Raw genomic sequence first — 14,336 nt, forward strand, 5'->3', positions numbered from 1 at the left:
GAAGTACAATAGATTCATTCCAGTGTTTCAAACAAGAAAGCTTTTGCTATAATACTGAAACAGAAGAGCTGCATTCAAAGCCAAAAACAATTATTTCCCAATGTTGGTGCCAACAATCCCCACCTTTGCAGATGAAACCTGCTCTATTTAACCATCCAGTCGGAGAACTAGCACAGAAGCATAAGTTGCTGATCATATATACCAAAAATCCAGGTAAAACATAACATACTACAATCAAAATAAACTGTCATGTATCAGTGAAATCCAAAGCTATAGTCACAAAGTGATGTCATATTTGTAAGAGGAACGAGTGGCAGCAAGAAGTTACTGAAGGACTTTCGAGAGAGAATAAAATGTTTGCCTGTTATATTTATATCTTCTGATAAACTGGAAATTGACTTGGGTACTAGAAAACCTGTGCTCCCTATTTTGTTCACTAAAAGTTGTCGAAAGGTCTAAGAATCATAACGGATTCTATTTTATGAAAAGTACAGTAGCCTATGAAAGGAAAACTGTTTCCTCTTCTCACAACACTTCTGACTCCAAATGTGTATGGGGTTTTCACACAGCAATCAATTCTACAACTCTCCAGATACCAAGTGGGTGTTCTACAAACAATTCTGACACCAACTACCTGGAGTTAGTGCAGACTCCACAGACCAAGGGCTCACTCTCACAAGACTGCCCCCCACTTCACCTGATCTTAGCCAAAAGGCCGAGAAGCAATTAAGACTGACCTCCCACTTCAGACACCAATTGCAAGTAATGGGTACCCATGTAACTCACACTTCTGTCCAACAGGGCTAGAAATCAGGGTTCCCATGACCCCCTCCTCATGTTTGATAATTTGCTATAGCAGCTCACAGAACTCACGTACTTACATTTAGTAGCTTATTATAAAGGATATTATAAAAGATACAAATGAACAACCTAATGAAGAGGTCCATGGTGTGAGGTCAGAAGGTTCCCAGACCCAGGAGCCTCTGTTCCCAGGAGGGTTGGAGCACACTGACTCTCTTTACACGGGCTTCATCACATAGGCATGACCTATGACCTAGCAACTCAATCTCCAGCCCTTCTACCTACCCCAGAGGTAGAGGGGTAGAGTGGGAGGTGTGGGGGAGAGGCTGAAAGTTCTAACCCTCCCATCACAAGGTTGGTCCCTCTGGCATCCAACTGCCCTCCTAAGGGCCCATCAGTCACTCATTAGCATACAAAAAAACACTCATTAATTTCAGAGATTCCAGTGGTGTTAGAAGCTCTCCGGGACTGGGAGTGCCTGGATGGCTCCATCGGTTGAGCACCCAACTTCTGCTCAGGTCATGATCTTGTGGTTTCTGTGTTCAAGTCCCACATCGGGCTCTGTGCTGATAGCTCAGAGCCCGGAGCCTGCTTTGGATTCTGTGTCTCTGTCTCTCTGCCCTTCCTTTGCTAGTTCTCTCTCTCTGTGTCACTCAAAAATAAGTAAACATTAAAAAAAAAATTTTTTTTAATAAAAAAAAAGAAGCTCTCCAGGTTGGGAAGTGGAAACTAAGACCAAATACTATAACCAAAAAAAAAAAAAAAAAAAAAAAAAAGCTCCTATCACCCCTATTCCTCAGGAAATTACAGTTTTAAAAGCTCTTGTGCCAGGAACTAAGGATGAAGACCAAATATATATTTCTACTATTTCATAATATTATACATACAATAAAGGGTAAGAAGTTAGAAATCTTTTTTTTATATATACTTATTTAAGTTATTTCTACCCTCAATGTGGAGCTCGAGCTCACAACCCCAAGATCAAGAGTCACATGCTCTTCTGAGCCAGCCAAGTGCCCCAAATGTTAGAACTCTTAAGAACAAATATTTTCACTATTATTCCTTTACTGTGAAAATATTTCTTGTATTCTTTATACTTTGATGAAGTATTAATGAGACTGCTAAGACCAACAAATATAAACTGGATTTATTGTGCAAAACTTGAGAATGGCTCAGTATATAACGGTAGTTGGATATAAGGTATACTAAATCTCAGCTTCCAGAAGAGTTGGTTTTGAACTCCATCACCCTTTAAGAGAAGACATACCAGCTTGCATAATTTCATCAACCAGGAGAATGTTGGTGGCAATCACTGTGCTGAGGAAAAAGATAATAGGGTGAGTAGAGTCTACCAACCCACTCCCATCTTTTCCCCCAGCAATCTTTAGCTACTAAAAGTACTTTGTTCATCAATGATGTTGGTATGAGATCTTATGAGACAAAGCTATTATAAATACAAACATCAACTCTTGTATTGTAATTTCAACTCCTTTGCTGATAAAGTAAAAGTTTGATTTTAAATTGTAGCAAAACTGAGCTCATTTTTGGCACATCATTTGCCTTTCTCCACTATGCATTTGGTACTATTTTAGTTAATTTCCCTCTTTCCCTTCCCCCTCAAATAAACAGTAAGATAAACATTTCTTATATATCACACTACTAGAATTAAAATGGAAAAGGGACTGAAAAATGACGGAAGCTAGTGTTAATAACTGGATACCACACCTTTTCATACACTTAATCATTTTTCTACTATAGAGTGGTAAAAATAATAGACAAGTTTTAATGTCATTATGTCCCTAAAAGTCTTTATTTTTATTAATATGAATTTACCAAGAGTGAATAAGTTGTTTTTTCACACAGTAGTTATCCCAAACTCCTGCATCAGCTGCTAACATTGGCTCACCTGCAAAGTAAAAACAATGTTAACAGTACAATCTTGGTATATTCTGTTAATACTGGTTATATATTCTAACAGTACTTAATGTACCAACAAAACTATAGGGTCCAGGTCACAATGAACTCCATGGTATTAAATCAAATCCAGTGGCCAGTTCTCAGGCCTCATCTATCAGCAACATTTAACACGGCCTCCTCACTACTCTTTCTCACTTGCCTCCCAGGCCACCATGTTCAGCCTGACTTTTTTCTTTTTTGTTAGTGGCTCCTTTTCTGTTGACTTTCCTGGATTTTCCTCTTCTTCCCTTAATTTTGGAATACCCAAAAGCTCAGTCCTGGATTATTTCCTTCTCTCTCTACACTCACTCCTTAGGTGATTTCATCCAGTCTTCTTGATTTAAACCATGTGCACTTTGGCAACTCTCAAGTTTTTATCTCCAATCCAAACCTCTTTTTTTTCTTAAGTTTTTCTTTTAATTATTGATTTTTGAGACACACACACACACACAGAGTGCGAGGCAGGGAGGAGCAGAGATAGAGGGAGACCCAGAATCTGAAGCAGGCTCCGGGGTCCAGGCTGTCAGCACAGAGCCCAGGGTGGCTTCGAACTCACGAACCAGAAGATCTTGACCTGAGCGGAAATCGGCACTTAACCAACTGAGCCACCCAAGTGCCCCCAACCCAGAATTATTTCTTGAGCTCCATACTCATACTTCCAATTGTCTATTTCACTTGAAAGTCAAAGACACTTCAAACTTAGCTTTGCCAAAACTCAGGCTAACCTCCCCCCACACAACCTGCTGCACCCACAGTTCTTCAATGAGGTTAATGGCAATTTCAACCTTCCAGCTGTTCAGTGGACTTCCCTCCACAGAACAACCACAGTGATCCTTTTAAACATAATTAGGCCATGTCCCACCTCTACTAAAAATTGCTCCCTATTTCACTACAGTCAAAGTCAAAGTCCTTGGACTGGCCCACATGTCCCTGCATGATCTTTCTATTACTTCTCTCATCTCCTTCCTCCTCCTCAAAAACTTCAAACACTGACTTTTCCACTGGCTGTTCCCTCTGCCTAGGATACTCTTTCCCCAGTTCCCCAACATGGCTACTTCATCACTTCCTTTGATTTCTTTCTACAGACATATTCTCAATTAGCTCTACCCTGACCACCCTCTCTTTTTAAATTGCAAAGTTCTGGGTCATTGGAGTATAACCTCTTTCTTTACTGAGCAGCTAATTTTTCTTCACTTTCTTACCTGTATTCAAGTCTATGCCAACAGGTTGTTTTGATTCTGAATGTTCAGCCTGAACTTTTACTAGAGTTTCCTGCAGGTCATAACCAGAATTCTGAGCAAGAACCTTTAGGAATAAAAATAATAATAAATATATGTATGAAATACCTTCACACATATATTTGAATATCAAAGATAATAAATAAGGCACTGCTCTCTAGTCTTGTGAAAACACACTTATAATACAGTAATCCCCTCCTTTTAAAGAATTCCATTCTTTGAGAGAGAGTGCATGCACACAAGCAAGCAGGCAAAGGGCAGAGGGGGAGGGAAATAAAGAATCTTAAGCAGGTTCCATGCCCAGCACAGAGCCCAACTCAGGGCTCAATCTCACAACTGTGAGATCATGGCCTGAGACAAAATCAAGAGTCTAATGCTTAACCAACTGAGCCACCCAGGTACCCTTGAAGAATTCTGTCCTTAATCTAAAACAAATTAGTATTTTATGTCTCGAGCAGTTTTTATATTTACTTAAACATTTTCCGTATGTACATCACACTAAATTCTGAGGACATTATAGTGCCCCCATCCCCACCCCACTACAGTAATTTCCCTCCTTGCAAAAGATCTCTTAAAAAATGGAAAGAGGGACACCTGGCTGGCTCAGTTGGAAGAGTGTGTAACTCCATCTCAGGGTTGTGAGTTTGAGCTTCACATCGGGTGTAGAGAATAGATAGATAGATAGATAGATAGATAGATAGATAGATAGATAAAGTAAAGAAGTAGAATGGTATGGTTTCTTCTCGTCCCTCTAGCCACACATTTTCCAGCTTTTCCTAGATACCTGCTAAAAGAACCCTTCATATTTGCAGGATGCTTGTGTCCCTCACCAAGATGAAGAGAGTCATGACCTGTGACAACAGGAATGGAGCTAATAGCACTCCAGACCAGGTTTATTTCCAAGTAGTACAAAACCAACAGCTGATAAGTAAGGAACCACCACTGTATACCAGGCTTACCAGTTTGTGTCAACTACAGGAGCATTACTTACTGACTTTGCTGTTTTGGGGAAAGAGAAAAATAGATATCTGATTCTCAAAGATTCCACAAATGTGAATAACTTAAAGCAATTACCAAAGAGACTTTGCTAGCATTTTTTTTTATTTTTTTATTTAAAAAAATTTTTTAATGTTTATTTATTTTTGAGACAGAGAGAGACAGAGCGTGAACAGAGGAGGGGCAGAGAGAGAGAGAGGGAGACACAGAATCTGAAATAGGCTCCAGGCTCTGAGCTGTCAGCACAGAGCCCGACGTGGGGCTCGAACTCACAGACCATGAGATCATGACCTGAGCCGAAGTCGGACGTGTAACCGACCGAGCCACCCAGGCGCGCCGCTAGCATTGTTCTTAATGTTTTTAATTCATGGTATTAACATCTTTGACATGGTCTTCTGTGTTTCTAAGTGGTTCACAACCAGATTAAGGCAAAGAAAAAGGAATGGTAGTCTGTTTCCTTTGTTGACACATGGAAAAAATACCTGTTTTCTCTCCTTTTCCAGGAATTATAATGAAAATGACAAAAGCATGCTAGTATTTGGAGTTCTCATTCCCACAGTTTAAAATAATAATTAATACTTTGGATACCACCAACAAAACAAAAATCTACGCAAAAGTCTAGTTAAATTTTAAGTTCTAAACTTTTTCATTATGATTAATCATAAACCATTTTTGAAGGAAATTTCTGGACTTACTTCCACTTTTGGAGCTCAGAGATTAGCAAGGGGGTAACTTAGTGATTTCAGGAAACTCTGACAAGGATTCTGAGCTATTATCCCAAAAGTTTCCCTGCTTTTGCTGTAAAATATCTTAGACAAAACTGTGTGGGGAAATGCAAATTAAAACTCTCTCTACTCTGGTGTTAGATAATGTGGGCAATTTGTAATCCAACACCCTTAGATCTAACCAGTTGTTCTTTAGCCATTAGGATAGTTGTACCTTAGGAATAATGAGTAAGGCATTAGCAAAAGCTTGTACTCCAAGACGAGCTCTTCCTTTTACACTATGCTTGTAATTAACAAGAGCTTCAGCTATTGCCACTTCAACTGCACCTGCTCCTGGAACCACACAACCTATCGGAGGAAAAAAGATTGGCAAGACATTCCATACAGGGAAAAATAATTAAACAAAATAAACAAACAAACAAAAAACAGAGAAAAAAGCAATTAGCTATTCAGGTGTGTTCTATTACCTATTATATGGCCTACATCTAAAATATACCTAAGTAGACACAGAAATAAAGTAAGTTGCATAGTTCAGTGATTACTTAGATGTCTTATGAAGCATCCTGAAGTTACATACCATTAAAAAATTAGGCATGGTACAGACAACTGGCTGCAACCAGCTTATTTAATTGTTTGTAAAAGTAGACATTCTTCCCACCTTCATCTTATTCCTTTATGACTACATGTAAAAGGTAATTATTTATCATGTATAGGGACAGGTAATAAATTGTAACATCCGATTTGAAAAAAATTTAGGCCAAGATGATTTGGCCACCATTTTGGTATGGAATTCTTGGGACTTAATGAAGTATTTGTTTTCTATACTGAAGCAAAACCCAAACTGCTACCTAAGGAAAAAATATAGGTGTTTTCATTATTCTAAGGCAAAAGCTCTGTTTAAAAACATCAATTTTCACAACAGGATATGACTTTTATACCTGCTGGTATGGTTTTATAAAGTTTATGATTCTCCTTTGAATCAGCAAATTTGTTTTGGAATCACCCATCTTTAAAACAAAACAAGAAGAATCTCTCCTTTGTCCCACCTCATTTTTTTTTAATATTTGTTTATCTATTTTGAGAGAGAGAGAGTGAGCAGGAGAGGGGCAGAGAGAGAAGGAGAGAAAGAATCCCAAGCAGGCACCGCGCTGTCAGCACAGAACCCGATGCAGGGCTTGAACCCATGAACCGTGAGATCATAACCTGGGCCAGAATCAAGAGTAGGATGCTTAAAATGACTGAGCCACCCAGGTGTCCCTATCCCACTTCATTTTTTAATTACTAGCCCCTTCTTCTGCTTCTCTGTACAACAAAACTGTTCAAAAGAGTTGTCTACCCACAAGATGATTGCATCCTTGCTTCCCATTCACACTTTTAAAAAGTTAAAAGCTCCCGAGGCGCCTGGGTGGCTCACTCTATTGAGTGCCTGACTTCGGCTCAGGTCATGATCTCACAGTTTGTGGGTTTGAGCCCCACATTGGGCTCTGTGCTGACAGCTCAGAGCCTGGAGCCTGTTTCAGATTTTGTGTCTCCCTCTCTCTCTGCCCCTCCCCCACTCGCACTCTGTCTCCCTCTGTCTCAAAAATAAATAAACATTAAAAAAAAATTTTTTTTTAAGTTAAAAGTTCCCTGTGGTGTAACACTGTATGTTAATTATACTGGAATTAAAACATAATTTTAAAAAACTTTTTTAAGTTCCTGTGAAATACTGAATATACACAAAAGAATATTTATATGTGTAAAGTACAAAGAATAAATGCACAAATAAATGTACTCATGTACTTCCCACCCGGCTTAAGAAACAGAACATTGCCAGTAACTTTGAAAACCTCCCTGATCCCATTCTGTGAAAACAACATATCACAATTTGTGGGATGCTACTCAAACAATACCTGAAGAGAAACTTATATCACTAAACACCTATGCTAGAAAGAAAGGTCTCAAACCAATGACCTCAGCTTTCACCTTAAGAACTAGAAAAGAGCAAATAAAACCTAATATAAACAGAAAAAAGAAATAATGAGAGTGGAAATCAATGAAATAAAAATGAACAGTGTCCAAAAAAAAATAAACAATGTCAGAAATGAAAAATGTAATATCACTATAGATTCCACAGACATGAGAAGCATAATAGTAAGGGAATATTATGAACAATTTTATGCTAATAAATTTGAAAAGTTAAGGGATTAGCAAACTTTCTATAAAAGATCAGATATAAATACTTCAGGTTCTATGAACCACACCATCTCTTTTCAACTAATCAACTCTGCCACTATAGCACAAAAAGAGCCACAGACAATACATATATGAATGGGTATGGCTGTACCCCAATAAAACTTTATTTACCAAAACCAGGCAGCAAAAAGGATTTAGCTCATGGGCAGTAGTTTGATCATCTTAACAGATGAAATGGACAAATTTCTTGAAAGACACAAACTCAAAAAAGACAGATAACCTGAATACCCCTGTCTCTATTAAAAAGATTGAATTCATAGTAAAATTTTCCCATTAAGAAAACTCCAGACCCATATAGCTTTACTGGCGAATTCTACCAAACATTTAAGAAATAAATACCAATTCTACACAAGATTTCAACACTTTCAGAAAATTAAAGAGGAGAGAATACTTTCCAACTCATTCTATGAGGTCACCATTATTCTAACAGCAAAAAAGATAAAGGCATTACAAGAAAGAAAATACACAAGTACCCCTTATGAACATAGATATAAAAATTCTTAACAGCATAGAGGCGCCTGGGTGGCTCAGTCGGTTAAGAGTCCTACTTCCACCCAGGTCATGATCTCAGAGTTCATGAGATCTAGCCCTACGTTGGGCTCCACGCTGGGCATGGAGCCTGCTTAGGATTCTCTCTCTACCTCTCTCTCTGCCCTTCCCTCATTTGCACTCTCTCTCTCTCTCTCTCTCTCAAAATAAATAAATAAAACTTAAAAAAATTCTTAACAGCATATTAGCAAATCAAGTCCAATAATATATAGAAATACATAGCAGCATTACTTACAATACCCAAAAGATAAAGTGATCACTGGATAAATAGATAAATAAAATGTGGTTTATACATACAATACAGTATTATTCAGCCCGAAGAAGCAAGGAAATTCTGACACATCATTCAAGGATGAACCTTGAAGACATCTTGCCAAGTGAAATAATCCGGCCCAAAAAGACAGATACTGGATGATTCCACTCAAATGAGGTACATAGAATAGTCAAATTCATAGAGACAGAAAGCAGAATAGTTGCTTCCATGAGCTGGGAGGAGAGGGGAATGGAGAGTTATTATTTAATGGGTATAAAGTTTCAGTACTTAAGATGGAAAATGTTCTGTGGATACATGATCATGATGGCTACACAACAGTGTGAAAGAAAGGATTTATTGCCACTGAACTGTAATACTTACAAATGATTAAAATGACAAACTATATACTTATATCCACAATTTAAAAAAATAATTTTAAAAATTGTAATCCATTTTTAAAGAAAATAATACATCATAAGTAAGTAGGGTTTACCCCAAGAATGTAAGTTTGGTTGAACATTTGAAAATCAATGTAATTTACCACATTAATAAACTTAAAGAGAAAAAACATGTAATCATCTCAATAGATCAACAGAAAAGCAACTGACAAAATCCAACATCTATTCATGATAAAAAGTCTCAGCAAGAGAGGGGAACTTCCTCAATATGACAGAGGGCTTCTATGAAAACCCTACAGCTAAATATCATACACAATAGAGAAAGGCTGAATATTTTCCCCCCATTATCAGGAGCAAGGAAAGAATGCCCACTCTCACTATTTCCATTCAACAATGTATTGCAGCTTCTAGCCCATGAAATAAAGAGAAAAAGGAAATAAAAGATATCCAGATTGGAAAGAAACAAGTAAAACGGTCTTTATTAGCAGACAACATGATTATTTATATAGACAACTCAATTAAATCTGTAAGAAAGCTACTAGAATAAGTGAGTTTAACAAGGTTGCAGAATTCAAGATCAGTAAACAAAAATCAGTATCTATATATTAATCAGAAATTGAAATTTTAAAAGCATCATGTATAATAGGATCAAAATTCATGAAATACAGAGATACATCTGAAAAAAATATATGCCACTAAGAATCACAAAATATTGCTGGGGTAAAAAAAAAAAATATATATATACATATATATATATATATATATATATATACACATATACATATGTATACGTATATGTGTGTGTGTGTGTATATATATATATATATATATATATATATATATATATATATTGCTGAGACAGAGTCAAGAAGGCCCAAATAGGGGCGCTGGAGAGCTCAGTCAGTTGAGTCTGACTCTTGATTTTGGCTCAGGTCATGATCTCCTGGTTCGTGGGATCCAGCCCTGCATCAAGCTCTGTACTAACAATGTGGAGCCTGCTTGGGATTCTCTCCACCTCTCTCTCTCTCCCTACATCTCTCTCTCTCTCTCTCTCTCTCTCTCTCTCTCTCTCAAAATAAATAAATAAACTTAAAAAAAATAAACTTATTTTAAAAAAAGAAGGCTGAAATAGATATACCATGACTCAATATTGTTAAGATATCAAGATATCAATTATTCCCAAAATGTTCCACAGATTCAGTGAAATTCTAATCAAAATCTCAGCAGTCTTTTTAGTAGTGACAAGCCGATTCTAAAATTCATATGGAAATGCAAAAGATTTTAAATAACCAAAATAACTTAGAAAAGAACAACATGAGAGGATTAACATTGCTGATTTCAAGACTTATTATAAAGTTACAGTGATCAGGAGAGTATATTAATATTGAGCCAGACAAACAGATCAGTGGAACAGAATAAAAACCCAGAAATAAAACCACACAAATATGGACAAATGGGCTTCATCAAAGATGCAAAAGCAACGCATTGGTGAAAGAAGAGTCTTTTCAACAAACGTAGCTGGAACACTTTGATCAAAGGTATATTATGGTATACCTAAGAGTTGATTTGCTGGGTCATATAGTATCTCTGTGTTTAACTTTGAAAAAAGAAAAATTTTTTAATGTTTATTTATTTATTTATTTATTTATTTATTTATTTTTTCAACGTTTATTTATTTTTGGGACAGAGAGAGACAGAGCATGAACGGGGGAGGGGCAGAGAGAGAGGGAGACACAGAATCGGAAACAGGCTCCAGGCTCTGAGCCATCAGCCCAGAGCCCGACGCGGGGCTCGAACTCACGGACCGCGAGATGGTGACCTGGCTGAAGTCGGACGCTTAACCGACTGCGCCACCCAGGCGCCCCTAATGTTTATTTATTTTTGATAGAACACAAGGGGGGATGGAGAAGAGAGAGAAGGAGACACAGAATCTGAAGCAGGCTCCAGGCTCTGAGCTGTCAGCACAGAGCCCAACGCGGGGCTCAAACTCACAAACCGTGAGATCATGACCCGAGCCAAAGTTGGACACCCACTGACCAAGCCACCCAGGTGACCCTAATTTTTAAATTTTTAAATGTTTATTCATTTTTGAGAGACAGAGACAGAGTGCAAGCAGGAGAGAGGCAGAGAGAGAGGGAGACACAGAATACAAAACAGGCTCCAGGCTCTGAGCTGTCAGCACAGAGCCCGATGCGGGGCTCGAACCCACGGACCATGAGATCATGACCTGAGCTGGTCAGTCACCCAACGAACTGAGCCACCCAGGCACCCTGTCTCTGTGTTTAACTTGTTAAGGAACTCCCAGCTATTTTCCAACAGTTCCCACCAGCAATGTTGAAGGCTCCAATCTTTCCACATCTTTGCCAACATTTATTATCATCCAGGTTTTTCGATTTATAGCCATCCTAACAGTTGTGAAATGGTATCTCTTTATGGTTTTCATTTTCATTTTCCCAATGACTATGTTGAGCATTTTCCATGTGCTTATCGTTCTATTTTAAACGTCTGTTTTTTATTGAATTATCTACCTCAACTCCTTTTAGAAGGTAGTTTATAAATTATCAATAAATAATAAATGCTAATATTCTGTCCTAATCATTCTTAAAATTATACTACATCTAAGGTAACAGAATGAGTTCTAAGCTATTAAATCCTTTTCATGGTTTTAAAAATAAATTTCTAAAAATAAAAAAACTTTATTATAGTGTGGGGTAACAGTCTTTCCATCCTGGAACTATGGCCTAGTTTGTCCATAACCTTGCAGAGAAGGCCCCAGGGCTGGTGAATGAACACCAGCATTTGGTTCTGGTAAGATCACAACTTACCTGAAGCCCCAACTGGCCACATTTTGGTGCTATGCCAAATTAAGCTGGCTCCTCCAGTTCCTGCTGAGATCCCTACAGCTATTCAGAGCTTGAAAAAAATAGCCAAAAGCACTCAAACTGGTAGCTTCAAAAGGTTCACAGTTAAGGAATCTCGCTGACTGGTTTGGAGGCCACTGAGGCGTGGATGTGGTTTTATGTCGGTAAGATCATAAGCAAGCATGGCATCATTGGCTATAATGTTTGAAGACCAATCTTTAACATCTATTTACATTTGGTTTGTTATTTGAGCCCTCTTGGACCATGTGTAATCACACTGGTATTTGAATAAACTAAGATAACGTATCAAAAAAAAGATACTATAGCATTAAATTAAGTGCTTTTTCATTTCATAAACAGAAGCTAACTAAAAGGGCAGCATACTCACTACAAATAATGCAAAGGAAAAATCTTCACAATCCAAATTATAAATTGTCCAAAGTGAAATAAAGAAGAGTAATCAGTCATATCTTCTAAAATACTGTGTGTACCATGACAGATTTAGTACCGCTTTTAAAATACATAAGGTTCATATCCATCATAAAAAAAGAGCCTACCATCTTCAATGGCATTTTTGATGGCACGAAGTCCATCCCTTAGAGCATCCTTGATTTGTGTGAGAGTATGCTTATTTGGTCCTTTAACCAACAAGGTGACAGAACGAGGGTTAACACAGGCCTCGATAAAAGTGAACTTTTCTTCACCCTAGAGGGTAATCCAAGAAGATATAACTCTAATATTTAATGTCATTATGAAGTGAAGTCCTAGTTTATAATATTAGAATCCAATCTTGCAAATTTTTCTCATCAAACGTAACTAAATAGACACTAAAAGCAGTTAAGTTATATTTGAACTCTTAACAAACATTTAGAAAGATAAATTGTAAAATACATCCTGGGGATTATTCAGATATCAAAAGGTAAAGCCTGAATGAAAAGATTTAGTACATAAAAAAAAAAAAAGTTTACTCTTCACTTTACAACCACTGCCCACAGATATACTCACTAATGTACACTCATGTACAAGACCAGCATGCCCCAAACAATGTATACTGAGGTCTTCAAGAGAATTCACAGTCATTCCACCACAAGCAAGAGAGAGTCTGAAATTACAGAGGTCGTCGTAGCTTTGATTATGGTAAGCATGAAAGACTTAATTTCTCAAAGGTGAAAAAATACCTAACACAGAAGACTGCATTGTCACTGTATTGTACTGCTTTTAAAATCTGGGTTTTTAAAAAATTTTTTAAGTTCATTTATTTATTTTTGAGAGAGAGAGAGAGCACACAGGGGAGGGGCAGAGAGAGAGGGAGAGAGAGAAAATCTCAAGCAGGCTCCGCACTGTCAGTGCAGAGCCCAATGTGGGGCCCAAACTCACGAAACCATGAGATCATGACCTGAGCTGAAACCAAGAGTCATATGCTTAACTGACTGAGCCACCCAGGCACCCCTAAAATCTGTTTTAAGAAGATGAAAACCTTTGTCCTGCAACAAATTCTGAGGTAGGTTAACAATCTTGATTTTTGACATTTCCATTATTTATTGAAATTAAAAACAAAATTTGGAACATGTATGCTACTACTTTGCTCAACAATGTTTACATGCAAGTTAAAAGGAATATCATGGAATCATTTCAATTTAATCTGCTAAAAACTTAGGATACATAATTATCTGCAAGCTTACCTTTCCATATTTCTTCTTTTTGCCCTGCGAAGAGCTACTATGCCATGTTTTGCAAGAGCATCTAAGGAAAATGGATCAATTCCCTAAAATCAAATTAGCAAAAAGTTATAAGCACATCTTAAGCCACTAGTTCTCAAACTTTTTTATCTCAGCACTGCTTCACATTCTTAAAAATTAAGAACCCAAAAAACTTTTGTTTATGTGGACTCTATCTATAAGTTATCATAAATTAAAATTCAAAATAATAGTAAACTCATTTTATGTTAACATAAATAACATTTTTAAGTGAAAACTTACTATACTTTCATAAACAAAAAAAAATGCAGGTTAAAGTAATGGCACTGTTTCACATTTTTTATATCGTTTTAATGTCAGTCTTAACAGAAGACATGGAGTCTCAATTGCTTCTGCCTTCAATATGGTGTGATATTTTGTTTTGGTTAAAGTATATGAAGAAAGCTTGGCCTCACACAAATACATACTGGGAAAAAGAGGAATATTTTAATAACTTTTCAGATAAATGTGGGTGTTCTTCTTTGATACTACACCAAAACTCAATAAATAATAGTTTCTTAAAGGTTAGTTTCGAGGTGAAATATGGAACTTATCAATAAACTTTTCTTCTTTAAAATTTTTGTAAAA

General features: G+C 37.1%; 1 protein-coding gene across 7 annotated transcripts in view; it reads right to left on the bottom strand.

Annotated features, from left to right (window-relative positions):
- Positions 1-1,933: 1,933 nt before the first annotated feature.
- The window catches only part of CCT6B (chaperonin containing TCP1 subunit 6B), a 46,003-nt gene continuing 33,600 nt past the window's right edge, over positions 1,934-14,336 (bottom strand). For 4 of the 7 annotated variants that reach the window (XM_045488112.1, XM_045488109.1, XM_045488105.1 and 1 more), the window contains 7 exons: positions 13,695-13,777; positions 13,018-13,138; positions 12,570-12,717; positions 5,931-6,064; positions 3,960-4,062; positions 2,635-2,707; positions 1,934-2,118 (listed from right to left, as the gene is read on the bottom strand). In XM_045488112.1, the coding sequence (XP_045344068.1) occupies positions 2,046-2,118; positions 2,635-2,707; positions 3,960-4,062; positions 5,931-6,064; positions 12,570-12,717; positions 13,018-13,138; positions 13,695-13,777 (735 nt within the window). In that variant the 3' untranslated portion in view covers positions 1,934-2,045. The remainder of the gene's footprint in view (positions 2,119-2,634; positions 2,708-3,959; positions 4,063-5,930; positions 6,065-12,569; positions 12,718-13,017; positions 13,139-13,694; positions 13,778-14,336) is intronic. The other 3 variants (XM_045488111.1, XM_045488106.1, XM_045488107.1) reach the window with 2 other exon arrangements.

This window comes from Leopardus geoffroyi, chromosome E1, assembly GCF_018350155.1.
Source record: "Leopardus geoffroyi isolate Oge1 chromosome E1, O.geoffroyi_Oge1_pat1.0, whole genome shotgun sequence".
Classification (NCBI taxonomy): Eukaryota; Metazoa; Chordata; class Mammalia; order Carnivora; family Felidae; genus Leopardus; species Leopardus geoffroyi.